This window comes from Olea europaea, unplaced genomic scaffold (genome assembly GCF_002742605.1).
Source record: "Olea europaea var. sylvestris unplaced genomic scaffold, O_europaea_v1 scaffold2501, whole genome shotgun sequence".
NCBI lineage: Eukaryota > Viridiplantae > Streptophyta > Magnoliopsida > Lamiales > Oleaceae > Olea > Olea europaea.
Genome location: NW_019243249.1, coordinates 41,832 through 66,864, shown reverse-complemented (window position 1 = coordinate 66,864; position 25,033 = coordinate 41,832). Strand labels below are relative to the sequence as shown.

Sequence of the window (25,033 nt, the reverse complement as noted above, 5' to 3'; positions counted from 1 at the left end):
TTTAATTTTGAAAATAAAGAATTAACTTACAAAATTGAAGAAAGAGATATTCACAAGATTGATATATTAATCATCTTCTTTACACATTAATTATCAATTCTGTACTTAGAATCTTTTCTTTTCTTTTCCCTTTTTTTTTTTTGGGGGGGGGGGGGGGGTTTTTTTTTTTTTGACTTTCTAAATTTGGAGAGAGAGAGAGAGTTATCTATAACACAGTGGAGATATTTGCTCATTTTTAGATGTAATTTTTTAAGAAAAAAATTGGAGATTTTGTGTAGAATATTCTGGCATGATGCTCGATTATGTAGAGTTTCATTCTAGTCGGGAAAAACTTAAATTAAAAAATCTCTAAAAGTAAGTTTGTAAGTTACTGAAATTAAGTGTTTAAAGTAGTTATCTAATCATTAAATGATCTAGTATGTTCAATTATCATAAAATGGGAACTTTGAAAAGTGAATTATTGGTTCCTATTTGGTATTCAAATTAGGATTAGTCTATTTGTACACCATACGGAATGAGGGCCTAAAGAATTATGTACATTAAAAGTGTACAAATAGCATAGTCCTTCAAATTATTAGACAAAAAAAAAAAAAAAAAAAATGGGAGTTGAAAACATTATGGATCTAATTTTCATGCTCTTAATTCACCATATGGAATATTGTTTTTCAAGTATTCTAGATAATTAAAACATCGATTAGTTATGCATTAAGATTTGGTGTTCCATTTTAATATGTCGGCCTAATTAAGAGAGTAGTATGAGTCTTTACAAGTTGTGTTGACGTTAGTTTCTTGACTGATGAAGTGGTTAATTGATTCCAACTTCACTTACATCCACACGTAAAGGTTATGTACACAGAGACAAATCGTTAGCAAAACGTAGTCTCCTTTGACAATGGAGGGGGCGATCACAAGAACACTCTGACGGTCAAATCAATCAACTTACATTTGGATGCAGGATAGAAGAAAGACGTGAGCTACAAATATGTGTAGATAAACTAAGTTGTAGAGAGAAGACAATAATAGTGGGTAATATTACTGCTGAGAGTCTATATTTAATTATCTTTAAATGGCATTAAACGTGAGCTTTTGTGGTAGTAATTGGTTATCGTTGGATGAAAATCAAGTGGCCTCGTCTTAATGGTCGAGGCATCTGCTCATATGCACCACTTCTGCAGTCACAAGTTCAAATGACATTTAATGATTCTGTAAAAAATAAATTGAAAAAATGATTGGAAGATATCTACTTTAGATATGTCATATTAGCTGGAGATAAAAGAGTCATATGAGAACGTTAGTAAGCAGGACTTTACTTGAGCTTTCAAAGATAAACGTACATATTAGATAAATCCCTTGTTAGATTTTATTTTTTCAGACGTGATTTTGTGAAATAGGTTTTTTAGAGAATTTAATTAAAATGTATAAAATTTATGAATTTATGTAAAAAAAAATAATAATAATGTTAGAAGAATGTGATGTTGAAAATGATTTTAAAGAAAATATATTTGGAAAAAAAAAATAAAACAAGGGTTAAAGTGGAATGAATTTTGGAGCAGAAATTTGAAGACCAGCAAAAAGTTGTTCTTTTCATTCATTCTCTCGAAAATTCTAATGACATATTTGCAAAGATAAATTTAATAAAAAAAATATATTGGGTAATATTAGAGAATAAAAGAAGATACAAGTATAGACCACATAATTAATACAATTATGCTACAAGTACACCAATTTTTACATTATTTTTGACAGTCCTCACACATAACACAAGTGGGCCCTGCAATTAAATAATCGTGGGACCCACTCGTGTGAGTGTACTGTCAAAATGAGTGTAGCTTAATTCTAATTAATATGACTAATCGTCAAATTACCTCAACCCGTTCTTACACCTACGCACTTGTCCTATCTCATCAATCTCTTTCTCACAAGTCTGAATGTACTGACCTTTCCAAAGAGTGTTACGGGTTGTGAAGGTAAGAGGATGGAGATGATGATTTTCTATTTTCTTTATTCTTTTTATATTGATCTTTTAGATATTTGAATTTGAAGGTAAAATTATGGTTTCTTTTTGAAGGATTTCTTATCCAAGAAAAAATTGCTCGATAAGTGAAAAGTTGAATAGGTAAATGACTAGAAAAGGTTAGGAGAGAGAAGCTCAATAACGTCATATACCCCAAAAAAATTTTAAAAAATGAAGAAGATTATTTGCCAGCTTCAAAATGCTTCATTACGGTACAGTCAATGGATCGCCAATTCAGCCCTTATTTGTAGCCATTATTTCCATTTTAAAGAGTTTTAAATAGTATTTTGCGAAAGAATGTGTAGTTAAGAAATAGAGAACAATTTTGCATCTAAGTACAAAATATATAAATATGTAGTTAAAAATGAACCTATAAAAAAAATGGAATTTTAAAACAATGGGAGTCAAACATGGGCTCAATCATAATTGGTATCTAATATATGTATGATTATGTTTTATCACAATATAGTAACTCAAGTATCATCATATCCACTGAAGGAACATTGAAGGCAAGAAGAAATGTTACTATATAACAACTAAATCATAATGTTGTATGAAATCTCAAAATATAGTTGTCTAACAAAAACTCGATCACATTTACAAGAAAGAAAAACTTAACTCAAACGACGGCTGCACATACACACTACAATAATTATTTTTCATGCACTCTTTGCAAGAGCATAAGAAGAAAGAATAAGCGACTCATAGAAAGGATACCAAGGATACTCTCCGAACCAACTATGTCTTTTGGGTTGGCCTTGATATTGAATTAACTTCATTGACTTGCTCTCTTTGTTACAGAGAAAGATAGTTTCGCCAGTACCGAAAAGTACCGTCGGTGAATTCCATTGGTGCAAGCCTCAAGGATATCATATATGCTTCCTTACTAACTATTGCACAGTCATTGTAAGGGGAATCTAAAGTCACAGTATGCTTTAGGCTCCATTCTGTTTTAGGTATGGTGGAAGGCACCTGTAGCCGTTTTGACCCTTTGGAATCATCCAAATTTTAGTGCCGTGATCGTTGATTTTTCCATAAAATGATAGGCCACCACTTGACCTTGATAAAGCGCTTGAATAGAACTTATAATGAGGTTCAACAGGCAACTTTTCGATTAGCTGGAGATGGCTCTCTCCTTCAATGTCATTGGGATCATACACAACAATGGTATATTGGGAACCCTTTTCTTCAACAAAAATGCTATTTGCACATCACTTTTTTTTACATCAATTTTCACACTCTCTCATAAAGGTGGGGTCCACGATTATTTTAATCGTGGATCCCACCCACTTGCATGTGTGTGTTGTGAAAAACTGTGTGAAAAAAAAATGTACATGTAGAATGGTTGTTTTTTCAATGACAAATAGATAACCCTTTTCATCTTTCTGCATAAAAGCAAAGAAAGAAAGGTTTCTCGATGAAATTATTCAATCTCTTGACGCACTCCTGGCTTTTAACAAAGATTTTGGTGGCAATAGAACTAATATCAACGTCAAGATATCATCAAATAAATTCATCTCATCTCTCTCTATCTTTTAAATCCTCTTCAAAAGATAAATTTCGAACTGCACGAAAATAAAATTTGTATTATTAAATCAATCTATTGTATACATTATGTTTATGTTTAACTTTAAGCTTGAAACATACAAAGTTTCAGATTGAAAAATCATAATGGAAGAAATTAAAACTATATGAACCCACAAAAAAATAAAAAATAAAAAATAACAACGCACATTTTGCAATATGGTAATGGAAGCTGGAACACTGAACAAAATTTCTAACCAAAATATATAGAAAAAGTAAGGGGAAAATATAAATTGACAATTAATTAATACCAAATCCATGAAATTCTAAAGTGACAAGAATAATTCAATCCTAAATATATTCATGTCCGCATGATGTGCCGATTAAAATTATGCTTGTAGATAAAAACTACGGGGTGTATTCAATTGGGACTTTTGAATACTTTGATTAACTTTTTTTAAGCGATGACTTTTATGGATTTTTCATTAATCTTTATAGAATTAATAGAAGCCTTTCGTAGATTTTATAGACTTTTATTTTAAAACTTGTATATAATTTAGAAGACTTTTTGAAAATTTTCATTTAAAATAGAATTCACATAGATTTAGTATAATAATGTGAAATTCTCACATGTGAGATCGTAGTTCCCGCAATTTCTTTTCCTCTCCTCGTATAATAATAAAAATATTTTAAAAAGAATAAAAATTTAAAACCTTAATTAAATAAAAAATAATCAAAATTGTATATATATAAATTTGTTAATTTAGCCCCTGTTTGATTCCCATTTTTTTGATAAAATGCATTATGGAATAATAATTTTTTGGAGAATGTGTTTAAAAAGTAAGAGATTTTTTTTGAAATACGTGTATAATTATTTTATAAAAGAATATATGGTTGAAAATAAGTTTTGAAAAAATGGGGCTCAGACAAGGGAATAAAAAATATTTTTTTTCAAAAAAAATGAATGAAAAAAAAAAGTTACTATCTCTGTCCCATTTAAATATAATTCTTTTGTTTTTCACACAAATTAAGAAATCTTATTTAATGCTATTGAAAATTAATTTTTGCCAATAACTTCCTAGTTTAACTTATTTATATTTGTACAATTTCAAGATTAATTGAAAAAATTGGTTATAACTATTAACTAGATAAATTAAATAAGGGTATATTAGTAGATGAACAAAACAAAACAAGCTTAATAAATAAATATGACTATATAATTGAGAATAGAAAATAAGAAAAGTAAACCTATATAAATGGGACGGACGGAATATAAGAATCCATTTCAATTTTTTTATTTAAAATAGAGATAAACAATCAGAGAGAGAAAGATAAAGAGAAACGAATATAGTAGAAGGGAAAAAGAAAGAAATATTGGGGAAAAAACACACACACACACACACACACACACACATATAAGTACTTTCTGTTTAAAAGTTAGTACCACGGAAACTTTTATAAAAGTCTCTAGAAATCATTAAAATTTGAATATTCATGATTTATAGAGATTTTTAGAAGTTTTAATAAAATACCGCGTAACTTATAGAGATTTTTTAAAAACTTATGAAAATCTCAATTGAGTATACCAATATTTTTAGAGGGTCTGAAAAGGTCTACATTGAACATCTCTAAACTTTCTAAATCCTAAAATATTATTAAAAATCTCAATTGAATACAACCCCTAAGTTCTAAATCTTCAAAAGCTGGCGAAATGTTACCAACGAAATTCTAATTCTTCAAAAGCAGGTAAATACCACACTTCTAACAGAAACACCAACACAAATCATTGAAATGCCTGAAACTTAAAATACTAAAGAAAAATAAAAGAAAATAACATATTATACAACAAAAGAAAATAATATTTTTCACCAAATCGAAAATCTGACAATACGAGAGCACATAGAATACAAGAAATGCACAGCATTAAAAAAACGCTATCCATAGAAATTAATCAAAATCTTGGACCCAAAAATCATCAAAAAGAGGCAAGAGATTACCCAACAAGCCTAGATTCTTCAAAAGCAGGCACGGTTCTCCCCAGTTAATCCCAGACTCCTACCAAGAATACCAATTGGAATCATTGAGATACCTGTTAACCTCAAAAAATGTACCTCCAAAGGGCCAACAGATCACAAAATCTCTCATGGCCACGTAGGCCAATGTTCTGGCAAATTAGGACAAATCATTAGCCGCACATAGTATCCAGCTTTAACGGTGCTAAATACCTAATTATATGGTAATGGATGGATTAGGTTCCACTCTGTTTGAGGTATGGTGGAAGGGCGTCTATTGCCATTTTCATCAAAATTTCGATTCCGAAGTATGTAGTCCTACTAACCCGGGCGGGGGGAGGGGGCATGAGATATGGCTTTTGTGCTTGTCAATCTGTATCTCATTCCTTAGATGTAGTTTTTTTTTTTTTTTAATCACAGATTAATAGATGATTCGTCCTTTCTCCCTCTTTTGTCATAAGGCATGGTCTTGACTCTAGAAAAATCATTCCTATGTTTAGGTCCCTACTAAGCATAATTCCTAAACTATGCAAATGCTAGTTGAATACTTTTGAAAAAGTTTCTAGCAAGAAAAACAAAAACAATTTATCAGACTCGTGAAGCATATAAATTATCATGAAGCGATCGTTGATTTTTCAATGAAAAAATAAACCATCACTTGTCCCAGATAAAGCGTTCGAATAGAACTCATAATCGCGTTCCGCAGGCAACTTTTCATTTAGCTGGAAGTGATTGCCACCTATCCAATGTCAATTATATCTTACACAACAATGGTGTATTTAGATCACAATACTTTTGGTGCATCTGAAGTAACTCAAAAGACAAAAGCATTTGGAAGAAAAATCGAGGGCGGTTTAGTTGTGCTGATCAATCTCAAAAATTTATTGAATTACGAAAGAATAGCTCAGAAAAAGTTACCAGCACAAAGAATGCCCGTAAGAACACAGTCACCTTCCTATTGTCTTACATAGGCTATAAAGACTTTGTTTTTGAAAATCAAAGACGCACTGTTCTAATTTATGATGTCTTCATAAAATTATCATAGGTAACAAATAGCTAAACTGCCAAACTCGAAGAAGCTTAGCAGCTTTGTTGAGTTTGTTGTCAAACGATCTTTAGTGGGCAGTGATGTAACTTAGTCGGCTTCTAGGGCTTTGCCCCCTAATTGATGTGATATCTAGGCCAATTGATTCCACACTACGTACATGTAACAAAATCGTTATTTATATTAGTTCGTCGACCTGATCTAAAGTAGTGACTTGCTATTTTGAGTCGTAAATACGTTAAAGTGTTGCTCGAATATCTGGATGAAATAATTCAATAAGATGTTCAACTTGGAAAGAACTTTTTAAATATATAACAACACAACAATAATTAAACACAAAAAATAAACAAAATCCATGTTTTCATATTATTCAGATATCACTTTGGAAAGTTTAGTGATCAAAACTCGACAAACTTAAAGTACAATGAGCAGTCAAAGACACGTGTCAAAAGTGGGCAATCAAAGATGCCTTACTTATGTTGATTGTCCCTCTTTCGAATTAGGCATCTAACAGTGATGGGATGCCAATTGTGAAATTCGAATGCCCGATCAACTATTTCTTTATGGTTGTTAAAGAAAAGTTATTATAGCGATTAATATCTGACACTTTGAGAAGTTTAGTGACCAAAACTCGACATCATAAAATGTAGTGAAAAATCAAAGATACCAACCTATATTTAATGATTATTGGGACTCAAATTTATATACACTCAGAGCCTTTTTTTATCTATACGTTTTGAAGGATCCACAAATACTACATATTTATCTATCATTCATTTCTATCTAGTATAGATAGTGCTTTGACAATACATATAACCCACATATCATTTTGTCAATCCTATCCAATCTTATTTATTACAAAATACAAAATGTTGAGAATCAAAAACTCCAAGGCCCCGTTTGGTAGCTATTTTTTCAAAATGTATTTTTCTCTCTCTTCTTTTTCAACCACACATTCTTTATTAAAATAATATTACACGTAAATAAAAAAAATTTCCTTATTTCTCAACCACACATTTCACATCAATTTACTATTCTAAAATACATTTTTACATAAAAATGACTATCAAACACCCCCTAATTTATTTCACCGAAAGCAATCAATTCGTAGAAAGAAAAATACACTTGAAAACACGAAAGATATATTGACGTTTGCCTTAGTTCAGAGGTCAATTCGAGTACTGGCTCCACACAGCAAAATTCGTTAAGCTCCACAACTTAACACAAAAGACAACCTGAAAGGTAAAGTCAAGGAAGCTACACCAATAGACAAAATGATGGAAAATAGAAAGAAGTAAAAATCAGCACCCCCACCTAACACTTGAATAAACAGATAAAAATAACTAACCAACAAACACCATACAAACAGACAAAAGAACAAGTCTTTTACAAATCAAATAAACATCTATAGTTGAAACTCTGAAGTTCCAAACAATTCTAAAGGTTGACATTTATGTAAAGAACCTTAACTGTCACTGACCATACACTATGTTTTTATACTTTAGTGAAGTACATCTCTATTAGTGTTCTTTGTTCACCCTTTTCCATCATTTTGAGAATCAGATAAAAGCACTGGATAAATAAAACCATTCTTCTTAACCCAAGCCACTATTCGAGGATCCCTCTTCTTCAGCCAAGAACCGGACAACGACAATAGTGATGTTATCAGCACTGCCTCTCTGGTAAGCGTCATGCATTAGCCGTTTAGCTGCTTCTTCTGGATCTTGGATTGGCTTAACCATGGAGACGGCTTCCTGAGAATCGACAAAGATGATGATAAATTAATTATTCCTGCTTCTCGAGGAGCAACATACGGGTGCCCCTAAACGTGAGTGCTCGAGTGGTTAAAGGAACTAGGAAAAAGTAGTCCAAATTGGACGATCACATAAAAACTCAAATCGGACAAAGGCGAACCTCATTAGTCACCACATCCCAAAGTCCATCGCTAGCAAGAATAAGAAACTCTAGGGTATTGTCAACCTTTTCCTCCTGCATTTTACACCCAAGAAAAAAGAAAACTTGCAATCAATAAGCCATTTACGGAATATAACAAACTCACAGCATCACTCTTGGAAAGATCTTACAAGTAATAAATCATGCAAGAAATATCGTCCAGAATCTAAAAACTTCAGCGTCATTCTAGGATAAAACAAATGTTGAAAATATTGCACAATTTGGAAATTCAACGACAACTCTTTTGATTACAAGAATGCATTCAAGTCTGAAGCTTACTCTATGTATTCGGACAGATAAATATTTAGACACAAGTACATCCATGCAAAATAATATCTATTTGTTCTTTCTTCACACTAGTACATGAAAATCTGTCATTTTCAGGGGAAAAATGAACAAGTTATGATATCACACATGCAAAATCTGAAAGATCCCTGACAATCAAATCCTGTTTGATTATGAAAATTCATACATTTCTTACATGTATATGTGTTGGATATTTTTATATTTCGAATTATGCCACATCCTTCAGTTCAAGTTTCCAAACATACCTGGATTTCTGGATCAGCAACCACAAACTGCTTCAACAGTCTATCACCAAAAGCACGAGATACAGCAAGCACTCCTCCAACTCTCCAAGTTCCTGTAGAAAATATCAAACAACAAAAACTGGTGAGAAACTGTCCCTAATGGCAGAAACACAGACAATCAACGATGAAACTCGCCGAGCAATAGTACATACCTGCCCACATCACAAAACCTCCCGCATCTTCAATTCGTTGACGCTCATCAGTTTGGTCAGGCTTGTGATCCCGAGAAACAGCAAAAGCTGCAAGATATAGCAGTACACTTAGTTCTGATGCAAACAAAATTCAGCAAGTAGCTTAGCATACTCTCTGAAATCAACCATGTAAGCAAATTTTTGTAACAAATTCAGCATCACAAGATCGAAAGAATGCAAAGCTTTCCACGCCCAAAGACTTCCAAGCCTTTCTTGGTTGGACTAGTCCAAAAAATACAGGAAAGAGCTGAAAATAAGAGAGTTCCAACTCTTGAAACTGCGTAAACAATCAACATATAGACCAAAGGAAGGCAGCATGTAAGTTTCTGTTTGCATAAGTACTCATACTCTCTCCCCCAATGAATTCATTTGGCAGTTCATTATAAAGGCTTGATAGTCAACTTTAGTTGGTTTCTTAAAAATTAAACTTGGCAGAATCAGCATTTCTTATATCCTACAAATAGATTTCACATGGGTATTCGTAATGAAGTTCCGAATCCCGGCAAATCAATCACCATGAGCATAGTATTAAAACCGAGACCATTGAACGATTATAATTATTGTCTCCCTCACAACCAACGAGAGTTCATACAAGTGAATACCTATCCAATTAATTTCAAATGCACTAGCAGGTTCACAGTTAGTTAATAACAGTGGGCACTTTTTTAAAGTTTAGACTGTAGTGTCTTATTATTGGTCTAATAGATGCTCAAGAACACAAACAAAAGGTTCTGATTCTCACCGTTACCACCCCTGCAAATAACAGCTCGAGAGTCCCCCACATTTGCAACCAACAAACGGTCCCCAACAAGGATAGCAGTGGAAGCAGTTGATCCAGCATCTCGATTTTGAGTGTTCTCTGATTTCAGAAATTCCGAGTCTGTATGGCTGTACGCATCAGCTGGAAAGGGACCAACGTAGGAAAACAAGAAAATTAAGTTTATAAGCAGATGGTAGAAAGTAAATAGAGCAATCATATAGACTTCGTAAATGGCCTACTTATCGCTGATTTAGTGTCAGAAATAAATTTTGGGTGCCTGATCAGATTACTGAAAAGGTTTTGTTTAACATATTCTGCGGCCCGAGCACCCCCATGGCCTGAAAGAGTAAAAGCAGATACATAGTTAGATATGACGTACTGTGGAGTAAAGATTGCAACTCGAGACTTAGGGCCTGTTTGGCATGGCTTATGAAAAGCCAAAAGGAGAAAGCTGCTTTTGGACAATTTTGGCTAATTTTGTTAAAGCGTTTTTTGTAGTTAGAAGAGATTTCAAAGGAAACTGGTTCAATGTGGTTTCCTTTAAAAGCACTTCCGAAATGGAAGTACTTTTAAATATTAGTTTTCAAACAAAAATTAAGATAATTTTCTCCAAAAACTCTTTTACCAAAAGCAAAAGTTATTCCAAAAGGGCCCTTAATCATGGTGAAGCGGTGCGGGGGCCGGGGGTGCAAGAGAGCCTTACCATCAAAGACCCCGAAGAGACCAACTATCTCTCCATCGACGCCATCGATCCTAGTCTCGTAAAAATCCTCCATTGAAGACCTTTTACCAGGAGAGCTTGCATATCCATAGCTGAACTTTCCGTTCTGACTGTTTGGATGAAAATTTATACTAAAAGTTAGAACACATACCATTCAAACCTTCACTCCATTATGCAAAATCATGATGATTATAAGAAATAAGAATAACAGCAACACAAAATGATTTCGGGAAATGATTATAGCAGCGATTAAACTTAAATATTCAACATTTTGAGCCAATAAACACGCGTATTATGATAAAACTTTCCTAAAATTTTATAAACTTTTCAACTAGTCAAACTTCAATTCTAATCACACATTTCAAGGAATCCAAAACGTTTATCAACTTTTCAACCGTACATTTCATCAACATTGATCAAAATTTGCTAAATTTTTTATCAAAAGCTTCATCAAACAACCCTTCAATATATAGTATTACAATTGAAGATGAAGCATTTACACATTAGGGCAAGCATGACTTTTTTAAGGACCAGTTAAAAATATTTTGAAATATAAAAGACCAATGTTTATATATTTGAATCAATTAAAAACTGGAAGAGAGAGAGAGAGAGAGAGAGAGAGAGAGACTCAAAGAATTCACGAGGCTGAAAGGTAGTTATTGCAGCTTTTCATATTAAATTTTCATTAGAAAAATATATCTTTTTAATATGCCATGTTAGCTGTGGAAACCGACATGATTCTCTTTTTCATTTGTTATAGAAAGTCAATTCCTCAAAGAATAGAAGTGTATAGTCAATTTGTTTTCAAGAAACTAGTACCACTGAACGCCAGATACACTACCTCTTCATATCATATGGGAAATGTAATCACAAAAATTCTGCATTCACGATACAGTCAGGTTTGGCCTTTTTTATGACGCTGGCCCAAAGCGTTAAAGAATAAAGAAGTAGAGCGATCAATCCCACGTACAATAGATGAAGTGGCGTGTAAAACACGACAAAAAGAGATATGACCAATAATAACAATGTCATTGAAGAATGTACAACAAGTGTTCAAATTCCATCCGACAGCATGTGATTAATGCTTTCTACGTTTCTCTCAATGAACAATGTCCAAAACAACAAGAGCGGAACTACGTTCCCAAACCACCAATTATACAATTAAATACCAGAATTTCAAATTTGTGACCAATCACCAGTCACAACCAACCCGCAATGAATCTTTGATTTTTACATCATGCAGACTTTGGAATTACCTATAGGTTATAAACGATCACAATAATGCCCAAAAAAGCAGATAATCAATTCAACAATAAGATTAAAAAACAGAAAATGGCATTCATATGAATAATTTCTTATGCTTTCGGCATTTGCTTCCTTGCCCTAATTAATCCCATACAGGCGCTTTAATGACATGTAAGCTCATCAAATGAACTAAACCAATAGGCAATTCTTGTTTCATTCCAGAAACAGCTAGTTCCGATTAAGCAATAAATTGCATAAAAAATAATAATTAAAAAAAAACACACACACACACACAATACAATCACAATATATATACACAACACAAGGCAAATTAATACATCCTAAAAAAATAAAAAATAAAAAATAAGAACACAAATAACAATATATATATAAACATGTATATATTCCTGCAGCAAAACGAGGGGGAGAAGCAGATCACCTGAGGCCCCCACCGCTAACTGGGGCATCATCCGCATGGACTTGGCTTGATTGGGACAAGACTGAATACAGATACCCCATATTATCTCTTTCTCAGGCTTCTTTATTTTTAATCCCTTATTGCCTCAATTTTGACTTTCTCAAATCAAATGAGAAGGTCACTATTTCTCTTCTTCTATAATAATAAAACAAATCTTTAAAAACCCTAAATGAAAAACGCTTATACTGGCATACGATCTGAACCAAATCAAGAAAAAATCAAGATCACAGCATCTGAGATAGCTTCATTTCCAATTATGGTTTAATTCAACCTGCCCATAACAGAAAATAATAAAATAGAAACCACATTAAGCGCCGTATTCAAGAATGGACAAAATGCTTGTTCAAACACAGTGACATAAATAAAACAATCAAGAATCATCATTATATTTTCTAAAAATTCAGGAACCTTCGATTTATATCACAATATTATTTATATACATGTGCGACGATTGATTTGTATTTATGATCAATATGAACAACCATATTTTCCCAGTTGTTTTTCTTTTGGGCTTCAATTCAAGAACCCCTCATATGATCAAAATACACCAGAATTAATTCAAGAAACTGATTCAACTGCGTTTTCCTATGTGTAATCAAGTTCGAACGTAAAAAAAATTACACAATGCTATATGTATGTGAATATTACATGTTTTAATATAGAGATAAAGAAGGGAATAGAGAACGGGGCCTGAAAATGGAGGAGAACGGCCTTCATAGAGAGAACCAGAGAGGGGAGAGAGAGACTTACAAAAGAGAGATGAATAAATGTGGTGGTTGAGGTTGTAGTAATGATATGTTATTATTGGAGTAGTAGTTTCAAATTTAATCAAGTGATAATAGTCAAAGAAATCAAAAGCCACGATTTCTCATTTTCAACCACATAATTTTTCAAAAAATAATATTATAAGTGAATCAAAAAAAATTTATTCATTTTCAATCATACATTTTTTAAAAGAATACTTTTCCAAAAGTTAAAATTTGGAAAAAATGGGAGCAAACGTAATTAGCTCCCATTTGGCCCCCATTTTTTTAAAATGAAAATGAGTGGAATAATGTTTTTTTTAAAAATGAGTGGTTGAGAAAGAATGATAAATTTTCAATTTACGTGTAATATTATTTAATCAAAGATTGTGTGGTTAAAAGTAAAAGAGAAAAAAATAAAATATAATATAATGAAATTTAATGGAGACCAAACGAGGCTTACACATTATGTCCGTCCAAAATCACCTCTTTTAACTTGTGAATTCCTCTGTTTTTTTCCTATAATTTTTTAAGAAAGCGAGAATGGAAAAAAAGAAAAGAAAAGAAAAGGTTTGTTTTTCTTTGGTTCTCTCATCTCTGTTAAGCCAAGGACGAGGTTTGTGGGGCCCCTTTTAACCTAAAGATGACGTTTGTGTGAGGGTGTGAGAAATATTTTAGTGGTTTCATTTCGAGACCCTATTACTCTTCATTAAATTATAATTTATTTTTTTCTCTCATTTTATTAATAACACATTTTTACTAAAACAATATTACACATAAATTTAAAATTTATATTTCTCTTTTTAACCATATATTCTCAAAAAACTATTATTCCTCTCATTATAATGTAAAATAGCATGAGGCCAAGCAAGCGTTAAATAACAATATATTAAATTTCGAGTGGGTTCATTACTCTAAATGTTTCTCTTGCCTCCTCTAACAATGTCGTAGAACGGTGTAGGAATTTGAGATCATCACCAGTCTCAATGGCATGACTCTCTTAATTCCTTATTTAATACATTCAAATACATTACAATCTATTAGACAACAAATCAAATGTCCCATTATCATTTAAATCGGTGACTATCAACATTCTATGTTTGAGCCTCATTTTTTGTCCAAAATACATGAAATAGTATAGTATTTTGATAGTGAATGTGCATTTAAAAATTAAAAAATTAAGGAAATTTTTAAAAATAAAAGAGAGTAAAATATATTTTAGAAATAATAGGGATTATAAATTGAATAATATTTACTCACTTGCAGCCAACAAAAATATGAGGTGGTTTGGGGATGGGGAAATGGTCACAAGACAAAAATGAAGCGTAATTGAAATTGCAGTTGCAGAATACCTGGCGTTCACGCAGCACAGGGAAGGGGTGATGTGATGTGATGTGGATCTACACTATTCTAATCCTACGTGCTATACAAGGGTCATGCTATTTGGACAAGGGCGTCGACGTCGTAGGGGGGCGCCACATAGGAACCCTGTTACAGAGGCCTATTAAGGCATTGTTTGTTTATCATTTTCCGCTATACAAAACCAGATCAATGATTTTATCAATAATTTCGAGAATTCTAAATTTCTCTTACAGTCTATAGCCCTCCGTTTGACCCCCATTACATATCATCAAATTAAATTTTTTTCTCTTCTTTTTATTAACACAATTTTCAATAAAATAATATTACACGTAAATTGAAAAACTTTTCATTCCTTTACAACTATTCATTAAAAAAAAAAGGCACTACTTCCTCATTATAATCAAAATTAATGAAGGCCAAACGAGGGCATAGAATGAACCAGATCGTCTACCTAAATGCTATTTTGAAATAAAGTTACTATTTTGGCAAGAGCATGGAGGACACCGTTAGCCACGTGATGAATCTATGAACATGTTAAGTATGGAAACGAAGACATCCTAATATGTAGTATCATCGCTTCTTCCTTGAATGCTTGACATTGCTGCAACCAGTTTCTATAAAAATCGATGTTCAAGGAGTGTTCGATAGCAAATGTAAGTCCTTCCAGTATGGAAACACATCCCTTTGCGAAAGGTTAGATATGTTGGAAAATTAATTAGTTGCAGCAGTGATCAGAACAATATAATGCAGAAATATAAAATTTATCGTCCGATCGAGTCTCGTGACAGCACGATGTCCTAAAGTGAAATTGCCCATCAATAATTGCTGTGACCTCCGTGGACAATCACTCCCAGGATACAACGATCGTAAACCACTTATGCAGCAATCACGAATGATTTTTCTAGAACTCTCAATTGTACTCCAAAATAGGTATAAAAACCCGAATATAAGAAATTCACAATATGAAAATAGTGATTGATTCTATTTTCTTTTTGTGTGTCTTTTCCCAAAGCAAGATATGAGTTTATATAGGCAAGATGGTAGTAACAGTCTTCACCATGTTAATGCAGAATTTTAATGACTGAGTAGTGGGTGTTTTAATGGCAGTTAGTGGGTTGTTACAAAAACAAACAGTCATAAAATACTGGCTAGTTTTACCCATTAAATAATGAAGAAAAAAAAATATTTATTTTAGTCAAGGAAGCCCAAGAGCCCAAATCAAGACATTTTAATATTTGCGTGGGGAGTGATTCGAACCCCTGACGTCCCACACAAATGTCACATTTCCCACCACTTTGGCACTTTATCTAATTTGATTATTTCTTTCATATTTTATATTTATACCATAAATATATAACAAGATATTCGCATGGATAGATTTTAACATGACAGCCACCAATTTGTCCTTCTCATTTCCATATATAATGCCAAAATCGTAACACTCGTGACCTTCTTTAACTACAGCATCCACATTCATCTTTAATTTGTTTCTCATTGTTAGCATCCATTTACTAATTTGTGTATAGTCACGAGTTAATCTTTCTGCTTTTCGATCCATCCGCTCTCTCATTTCATGATATTCTTTTATATAAGTCACTAGTCGTCCAAAATTTTGAATGTGCATGCGTCACCCTCTTAAAGAGACTCGAATGGGTGTCCTTCAACAATTCTAAAGTACCATTATAAATGTGTTTATTTCGAGGGGCAGGATCTAAGAATTTTCGATGCTGGAATGCAAAGTTAAGAAAGTCAATTTAAAAAAGGGATAATTACAGTTGCAGTCCAAAACATTTCAAATTTTTGCACCTTTTATCCTAATATTTTATTTGTTGTGCCTACAATCTTAAACTTTTAATTCCCACGCGACGAAAGGATGGACGATTTTGGTTATAGCTATTCTGGGCAATATGCAAGTAGAGGTGGGCAGAGCCGGCCCTGAGGCCAAGCAACGAAGGCAAACGCCTAGGGCCTCAGTTGGGTCTAGGGCCTCAAATTTTGGATGGTCTCCAAACGGTGGCAGAAAATATAATGAATGGTGACGAAGGCGGGAAGGTTTTTGCTTTCTGTTGATTCTCTCCCTAACAACTAACAAGTAGCGGCGGAGCTAGCACCATTACTGCAACCAGAAGAAGATCATTGCTTCTGGAATTGTCAATTATTGCAGCTAATATAAGAGTGCATTTGTAATTTGTATGTCTGTATGAGATACAGAAAGAAGAAGAAGTTAGAGAGACAGAAGTGGGAAACCCTGCCAAATCAATTTTCTCAATTTGTCAGATAGATTCTCACTTGTTTATGACTTAGAAGCTCTTGCCAATGCCATATTTACTAACATAGCACGTCACTTAGTACGAGTAGAGTGAAAGGGGGTTGGGTGAGGGAGTTTTAGGTGTTGGTTTGCACTTTGCCAAGTGGATGGGGCCTCGTGATACATAGTCGCCTAGGGCCTCAAATTTTTCAGGGTCGACTCTGGAGGTGGGTGGGGTAGGTTTTGGTTTGGCATGATTTGATTTGTTTGGGGATGGTTGGGGAAGAGAAAATGAAGTATTAATTTTATTTATTTATTTATTTATTTTCTTTCTTTCTTCTTTTATTTATTTAATTCTTTTATATGAGAAAATATAAAATTACAATTTTATCTTTTTAAAATTGATCAAAATATGATCTAAGTTAATTTTTCTAGTCAATTAACGGACATATGGATAGAAATGGTTCATATGTTCTTCCATCGCATGGGAATGCAAGGGTTGGTATCATGGATGCAATAAATAAAAGGCTAAGATAAAAAACTGTAAAAATTTGAAAGATCTGAGACCACAATTGCAATTATCCCCATAATGAATTCATAGATAACAATAAATGTAATTTTCATCTAATTTGAAGTTGTCTTGAGGAGGTTTTGAAACATAAAATTCATGTACATAAATCCTATATCTATTTTCTCATTGAGTTCTCGTTTGATGAAAAGTGTCATATAATCAGAAAAAAAAAGTCATTCTTTATTTTATTATGAAGATTCGTCTTCACATGTTTCATTGTAGAAAATGTTCACTCGATAATTACTGTAAAAACATATAAAGTCAATACTAGACGATTAGTTACCATAATAAAAGTATCCGACCTTCTACTCTCAATCAATTGTCAATATAGTCAACAAGTGTACATGCCGATGTCTATTTGCTCTAGTGGTAAGGACATTGGCATTGCTGGCTGAGGTTCCGTGTTCGAGTCCTCTTACCAGCATGGTGGTACCGTTAGTACAAATATCTTACTATGAAAAATCAATTTCCCATTCAATGCTAGTAGATGGTTACAATGCAGGATTCGAGGATAAGGATATTCAATTTTTGGAGACGAAATAGAATGATGTTGCAAGGTTAAGAATTGATAGTTGATATTCGATCAATCCATTAAAAAATTGTACTTTCACCATGTTGACTTAACTTTAGAAAGAGCAAAAACAAGTTCATACTCTTCTTGAAAAGAAGTTGACCTTTCATTTGTAAACTTTTAAAATCACAAAAAATAAAAATAAATAAATAAATGATCCGTCACTCCAACAACAATAAAAATTCATTAAACGTACAAATAGCAATTCATAAAATTTTCAACAAGGCAACAACAATTCATTATTTTATTATTTTATCGACAAGCAGCGCATTCACTATTAACAAAATCAAGCTGCAATGATCTACTCTAATTAGCGCACTTCCTTGGAATAACATTTTTATATTAAAAAATTTGTAGGAACCATTTTCAAAAGGATATTCAATTTTTGGAGACGAAATAGAATGATGTTGCAAGGTTAAGAATTGATAGTTGATATTCGATCAATCCATTAAAAATTTGTACTTTCACCATGTTGATTTAACTTTAGAAAGAGCAAAAATAAGTTCATACTCTTCTTGAAAGGAAGTCGACCTTTCATTTGTAAACTTTTAAAATCGCAAAAAATAAATAAATAAATAAATGATCCGTCACTCCAACAACAATAAAAATTCATTAAACGTACAAATAGCAATTCAAACAAATTTCAACAAGGCAACAACAATTCACTATTTTATTATTTTATCGACAAGCAGCGCATTCACTATTAACAAAATCAAGCTGCAATGATATACTCTAATTAGCGCACTTCCTTGGAATAACATTTTTATATTAAAAAATTTGTAGGAACCATTTTCAAGTGTGTTAATTTTAAGGTTTAATGCAATGTCAAAAGAATAATATAATTAAAAATTACGAAAAAGCTCACTTTTAACCATAAATTATCTTTAAAATATTCATAACAAAACAATCAACAATTAGAAATACCCTTGATAGTTAAATCTATCATCAATCATCAAGTAGGAAAACTAATTTCTTTTACAGTTAAACAAACCTCACTTGTATATGTCACCACCACCTCGAAACCACCTCAATTTAAGGAGGGCTTATGAAAAACGTTAACTATTTCAAAAAGGATGGACTAAAAAAAACGTCAGGTCAACTCGACATATCGCTATATCATTATTGCAATTCTGAACATATATCTCCTAAAGATATCATCATCACCTGAACGACCACTCAAAGTGACAATTGGCACTTATGACACCAATACCTTGTAACCCTCCAATTAGAAATGAGTAATAATTATCTAGGTGACACATAATTATGATATAAATAACAACTATGACTTAGGTAGAATAATAATTTAATTGGTCGACCTCAACAACCAATCAAAAAACTTAAACTTGGACAAGGCACGCACTTCAAGTTGACATCGTCGCTAATGTGACATTGGGAGACCAATTCTCTTGTTGTAAAGGCCTATATATAAATGGGACAAATGTTCCCTCTCAAAGGTCAAACTCAACGAATCCGTTTTAATACACTTAAAATATATATTAAGAAAATTAGCCTTTGATTTTCATAAACTTCAGCAACCACTCCAACAAAATCATGTTAATTTGTTCTAAATCTGCTACGTCATATTTAGTCATCGACAAAATCAATTAATTTTTCTACCTTTGGTTTGCACAATGCAGTACGAAGAAGCCCGTTGTTAGTTTCAAACATGTGTAAATATGCCTTTAAGCAAAACAAAAATAGAGGGATTGAAATGACAAGGCTTACTTATTCCACAAATCAAAACCAAAAAGGGCAAAAAAAAAAATGAAAAAGAAAAAGGAAAAGAAAAAGAGGAAAGAGGAAGAGGAAGAGGAAGAGGAATTTAACTTGAGATTCAGCGAAGCATTCAAGAAGAGGACATGAAGGAGACGAGAGATTAAATGGCAGCTTTGGAGAAGTTGATAAGATGATATGTGTGTTCGGGAGAAAGGGGTAAATACACTCTAGGTTCTCCACCAGTAATTAAGAGACATGTGGAGAGGAGGGGGTGGGGGTGTCTGGGTTTGAGGATTGCATAGGTGCATTATGGGTTTTAAGTTTGAATAATGCTTGTGATACATCGAGGTGTCCAACGGGGTGTCCAAAATGGACACCTCGGCACCTTGGTATTGGCCAAGGAGTCGGTGGGCCTCGGCGTGGCAGGCACCTCGGCCAATGCCGATGTGAATGGACACCCCGTTGGACACCACAATGTACCCATAGCATGATTGTTTAAGTTTTTCTTTAGGTCTTAATTTTTTTCATGAATTTACACCCGATACTCCCATTTTAATAAATACTCATATAATACTATTGGTTCTTTTGCCAAAAATTCCCAAATCAACGTATCTATCTTTGAAGAAATCCATATCAACTTTCTCCTTCAAATGATCCCCCCCCGCTCCCCCCACCCAAACCATCTCAATCTTAGATTTCTTCATCCTCAAATCTTAGCTTTATTTCAAAAATTCTGCCATAAAATGTAAAAGCAACGCATAAGTTTCGTATATTTTCGGGTTTTTTTTGTCGGATATGTTGTCGCTAATAGCGGGTTTTTTTGGTAAAAAATGTTGTCTCTAATAGCAGTGAAAAACTTTACAGTCCCCTCCCAAAATCTGACAAATTCGATCATTTTTCCTATCTCAGTTGAAGGGTTCATCACAAACTTTGCCATACGTATTGAGATTCTGCCGTTCGGGGATTTTTTGCAATCTGTATATAAACCCTATTAGTGGATTGAGCCATTTCCACACAAAGCGCACTGGCAAAAAAAAAATAAAAAAGGCTCACACACCAACTAATTTCATTTCTCACAACACCAAAGGGTATTTTAACAATGGGTTCAAGCAAGAACAAACTTCTGTGCGATAGCACACCATGTGATGAAGATACCACTCAGATGGAAACCCGGAAAGGTCCCTTAAATTTGGGTTCCAAATGGATCCGTTAGCTCGGCGAAGGTTCGAAGTCACTGGAGATTATTGAGCCAAAAAATGAGAATATGCAGACTCCCACATGTCGAATTACCCGATCGATAACAGTGTTGTCCGACTCAAATAGCAAGCCCAATGGGTCCCCTTCTATTCGTGACACTGGAAATGGTATCCATGCAGTTAAGAATACTACTTCGCAATCAAGTAAAAATGGTAAGAGGCAAATGGATAATGGGGCCGTTGACTCGAGCTCCAAGAAAAGAAACTCGTACAACATGAAATTCCACAGGTTAGTGATATTTCTTCGAGTATTGATTTTTTATTATGCTACTTGACTAATTACATAATCTTACAAGTAATTTAAGGTAAAATCTAAATTGAAAATGGCATGCCAGGGATAAAAACCGTGTAAGTTATATGTCAAGAAAGGAATTTACATATTGTTGATATAAGTCCTTTTTTCACTGCTAAGTATTTTACTTATTTTCTTCATTTGGAACATGAAATTGTCTGCTAAATGGCCCCCCAGTTAAATGAAAAATTTAGTGAAGATTGAAGATGGTTGGTGGATTTAGGTAGTGGTGAGCTAGGGCGGCCCGCCAGTTGCCCCTTTTTTGGCTGACAATAGATTAAAGTTTTAGGTTATATTACTAATAATTCTTTCTTCTTCCAAATTCTCCTTCTAGCTGAAGTGATTAGAGCTTATATTTACATTTTGCAAGTCCCAGTTTCGATTCTCTTCACAGCCAATTCATTGTGCAATTTTTTTAGTTTACAACAACTACCAAAATTAATACAATAGGAAAGAGTTGGATGAGATTCGAAACTTGAACCCCTATTATAAACACTGAAAGCTTGACCATTGTGGCATCTATTGCTTTTGGCACTTAATTTCTACAAAATAATATATATTACATTTATTGAGTTTAATAAAATTATAAAGATTCAAAATCATGCTCTTCCTTTAAATTATACGATACTTGACAACAATGTCATTTGGTGAATATACGGTTTATTCTTATAACAGAATTATATGTTCAATATAAACAAAATAATTGTTATATTTAAATTTTTAGGCTTTGTTTTATTTTCATTTTTTTTTCAAAATACATTTTTATCTATCTTATTTTTAACTATACATTTTTCAATAAAATAATATTACACGCGAATTCAAAACATTTTTCTTATTTTTGACCTCACGTTTTCCATGAAATCAAATTGAAAATGCATTTAAAAAAAAGAAAAAAGAAAAAAAAGGGCATCAAACGGGCTTTAGTTACTTTATTGCGGCTGATGGTCGACAATCAACGACCGTCCGTGCTGACTCAAAATCCTAGATTCGCCACATTGGTATACCTCAGGACGATTACGGGTGAGTATATTAGCAATTGAATAAAGATTAGTTTACACATGTGACAATCACAGTTTCATATGTTATATCATCACAATCTGTCAAGTTTAGTGAGATATAGTACATGTTAATTTATTGACAATAAGTTGGATATTAGCTTGAGTTAATATTTTCCTTGTTCCCACATTCATTTTCAGCCACAATTGCGGTATGTATGTGATAAAGTTCGCCAAATATATTATCCACCAGAAAATCTATGTCATGGCAGATACGTACGGTCCAAAAACTGTAAGATTCCATTTGGCAGCTCAATTATACAAGCATGTTTGTAAGAAGGTTATGAAACTGACTTCGATTTGTTATCACGGAGCATCATCAGGGATAGAAAGATCAAGGGTATTGTTATTGTGTAGCAGTGATGAAGCTAAATTGCATGTCATTTGGAAACCAGCAAATAGTAGAGTAGACGTTTAATCTCAACCTAAACAATTGCATCTTTGCAGATTGGGAAATGTTTTCCTGTCTCTTGAATGTATTGGATGACATAATGATCCCAATTTTTTATGATTCAACAACAATGCTTTAGCAGTTTTAATATCATTTTCTTGTTAATTAAAATTTCCATCCTCGTGTAAAGATTTTTCAAATATTAATGCTTATTAACTATAATTCACGAACGTTGTTTCATGCCAGTGAAGTACGGATATTCTTCAAGTTTTCATTTCCTTTTATATGTTAATATCATCGGCCTTTTACATCTCCATTGCAACAGACAACTTAGCAAAAAAACAAAAAAAAAACCCTTCGTGATGTCCTAACCTCATCCAAAAGCTTTGAAAGAGAAGAGTCACGCAAAATGAAACAGTGAAAAGAAGAATGAAAAGGGATTTAAGGGAAGAGTAACTTAAGAGACACGATTTGAACAGCTCATCCAAAAATAGAGGGAAAGATCAAACGGCCCAGAAACTTGCAAGTCAAAACGACGTAGTTTTGATGAAACTTCCTGGAGAAGCAATCCAAAAGTGCTGCACAACTCATCCCTATTCAGGCACGACGCTTGGTATAGTAATAATTACATTTCTTAGAAAAAGAACCAGTCAAATTAGAACGTCAGCTCCCCCTTACGGAAGAACTGACTTGGGGGGTAATTGTTGACATTCGAACTCCGACCTAATAAAAACAGTTCGCTAACCCCACCTGAGTTAAATGTAAGTTCGGCCCATAGTCCCAGGTTGGACAAACCCGCCGTTATCTCAGAAAAACATCATGATTGCCCCTTGTCACATCACCCTATCAATCAGATACACTTGCCACAGGTGACATCATCACCGCCCGGAACAACCAATTCTAAGTCCTCGAACTCCAGCCCCTTGCACGCCATTATTACCTGGGTAACACATTGACACATGACCATCAACCTCATTGACCAATCATAGGAGAATTCGGCGACCCAAGTTCTGAGCTCGGCACTGTTGCTGATTTGACTGATTTGATGTAATTTCGGCTGAAACTATGTATAAATAGTTGAATATGACTCTTGTAAAAGGTAAGTGATTTCACACAACAACTCAAGGCATAATTACACTGTCTAAACATAATTTGTGATCTTTTTTCAACAATAAATCGCCCTTTAATCTTAAAATTGGCTTAAGATTAGCCTTGCTAATTTGACGTCAACAGTTTGGCGCTAGAATGAGAGCCCTAATTGTGAAAAATAGTCTCATTCTCTCCACAAAATTGGAGAGCCATGAGTCGTAGTTCAAGTTCCAGAAATCCATCTCACACCCACCCTCATGAAATGAACACACCACCAAGTTCTCTACGACGGCAGGACTCTCAAATGACCGCCATGAGGGAAGCCCTGGAAAAATTGACGAACACAATGGGACGGTTGGAAAGAAGTCAAGTCCACTCGTCCCCACCAGATACAGAGGTAGAATCCCCCGTAAGGACACAGGGGAGGCGTCCCCCCACCAGGAGGACTCTCCACTTTTCAAGGGGAGAATCCTCCAGAAGCCGAACTGACGAGGTCAGAAGTAAGGAACCTGAGGAGAGGAGGACTGCAAGCGTGTTCGATAGATTGGGGACCCAGCAATCACTGACTCCTACGCAAGGACAAGCCGACCTGAAACGTCCGTTGGAACAAGCAGAACCTGAACTAAGCGCACTTAAAAAACACATCGCCGACCTGGAGGCTAAAAACAAAGGTGGCACTAAAGATTACCAAACCAAACGACATTCCCTCTTCACCGAGGATGTCCTTATGAAACCACTTTCTGAAAAATTGAAAATCCCCCAGATCGCCGCATACGAAGGGGATGGTGATCTCCTCAGCCACCTTGACAAATACACATCGTAGATGGAACTACAAGGGGCAAGCAACGTAATCATGTGCCGAGCATTCCCCCTGACTCTAGGAGACAAAGCTCAAAGATGGTTTAAGAGACTGCATGAGAGGTCGGTAAAGAATTGGAATGTTCTGGCCACGGCATTCTTGGCCCAGTTCATGGGCTCCAAGACCAGAACCACGCCAAAGGAACGACTAGTGAGCATCAAGCAGGGAAGAAGTGAATCCCTCAAAAGCTATCTGAGCAGGTTCAACAAGCAATCCATGGAAGTGAAAAATATATCTGACGATGCGGCACTCATGGCCGTAGTAGCAAGATTGAGGCCCAGAATAAAATTCTGGTGGTCAGTAAACGAGGACGGTCCAAGGACTTATCATGAGAAATAATAAGTGCT

At 33.9% G+C, this 25,033-nt stretch overlaps 2 protein-coding genes across 3 annotated transcripts; one reads left to right on the top strand and one right to left on the bottom strand.

The window, feature by feature from the left end:
- Positions 1–7,916: 7,916 nt before the first annotated feature.
- On the bottom strand, positions 7,917–13,330 carry LOC111382450 (probable protein phosphatase 2C 59). 2 transcript variants are annotated; one of them, XM_023006428.1, is made up of 9 exons: positions 13,284–13,330; positions 12,495–12,804; positions 10,793–10,920; positions 10,329–10,427; positions 10,072–10,230; positions 9,291–9,377; positions 9,100–9,191; positions 8,510–8,584; positions 7,917–8,349 (listed from the first exon to the last, which is right to left on the bottom strand). In XM_023006428.1, exons 2-9 carry the CDS (start codon positions 12,572–12,574, stop codon positions 8,191–8,193), a joined length of 879 nt encoding a protein of 292 aa, XP_022862196.1. In that variant the 5' UTR covers positions 12,575–12,804; positions 13,284–13,330; the 3' UTR covers positions 7,917–8,190. The 2 variants fall into 2 exon arrangements, with proteins under 2 accessions (XP_022862196.1, XP_022862195.1); XM_023006427.1 differs by having other exon boundaries at positions 13,182–13,310.
- A 7,121-nt stretch (positions 13,331–20,451) lies between these two features.
- LOC111382454 lies at positions 20,452–22,872 on the top strand. Its single transcript, XM_023006434.1, has 2 exons — positions 20,452–21,229; positions 22,489–22,872. The coding sequence occupies exons 1-2, from the start codon at positions 21,009–21,011 to the stop codon at positions 22,763–22,765; spliced, it is 498 nt and encodes a 165-aa protein (XP_022862202.1). The 5' UTR covers positions 20,452–21,008; the 3' UTR covers positions 22,766–22,872.
- Positions 22,873–25,033: the final 2,161 nt, after the last annotated feature.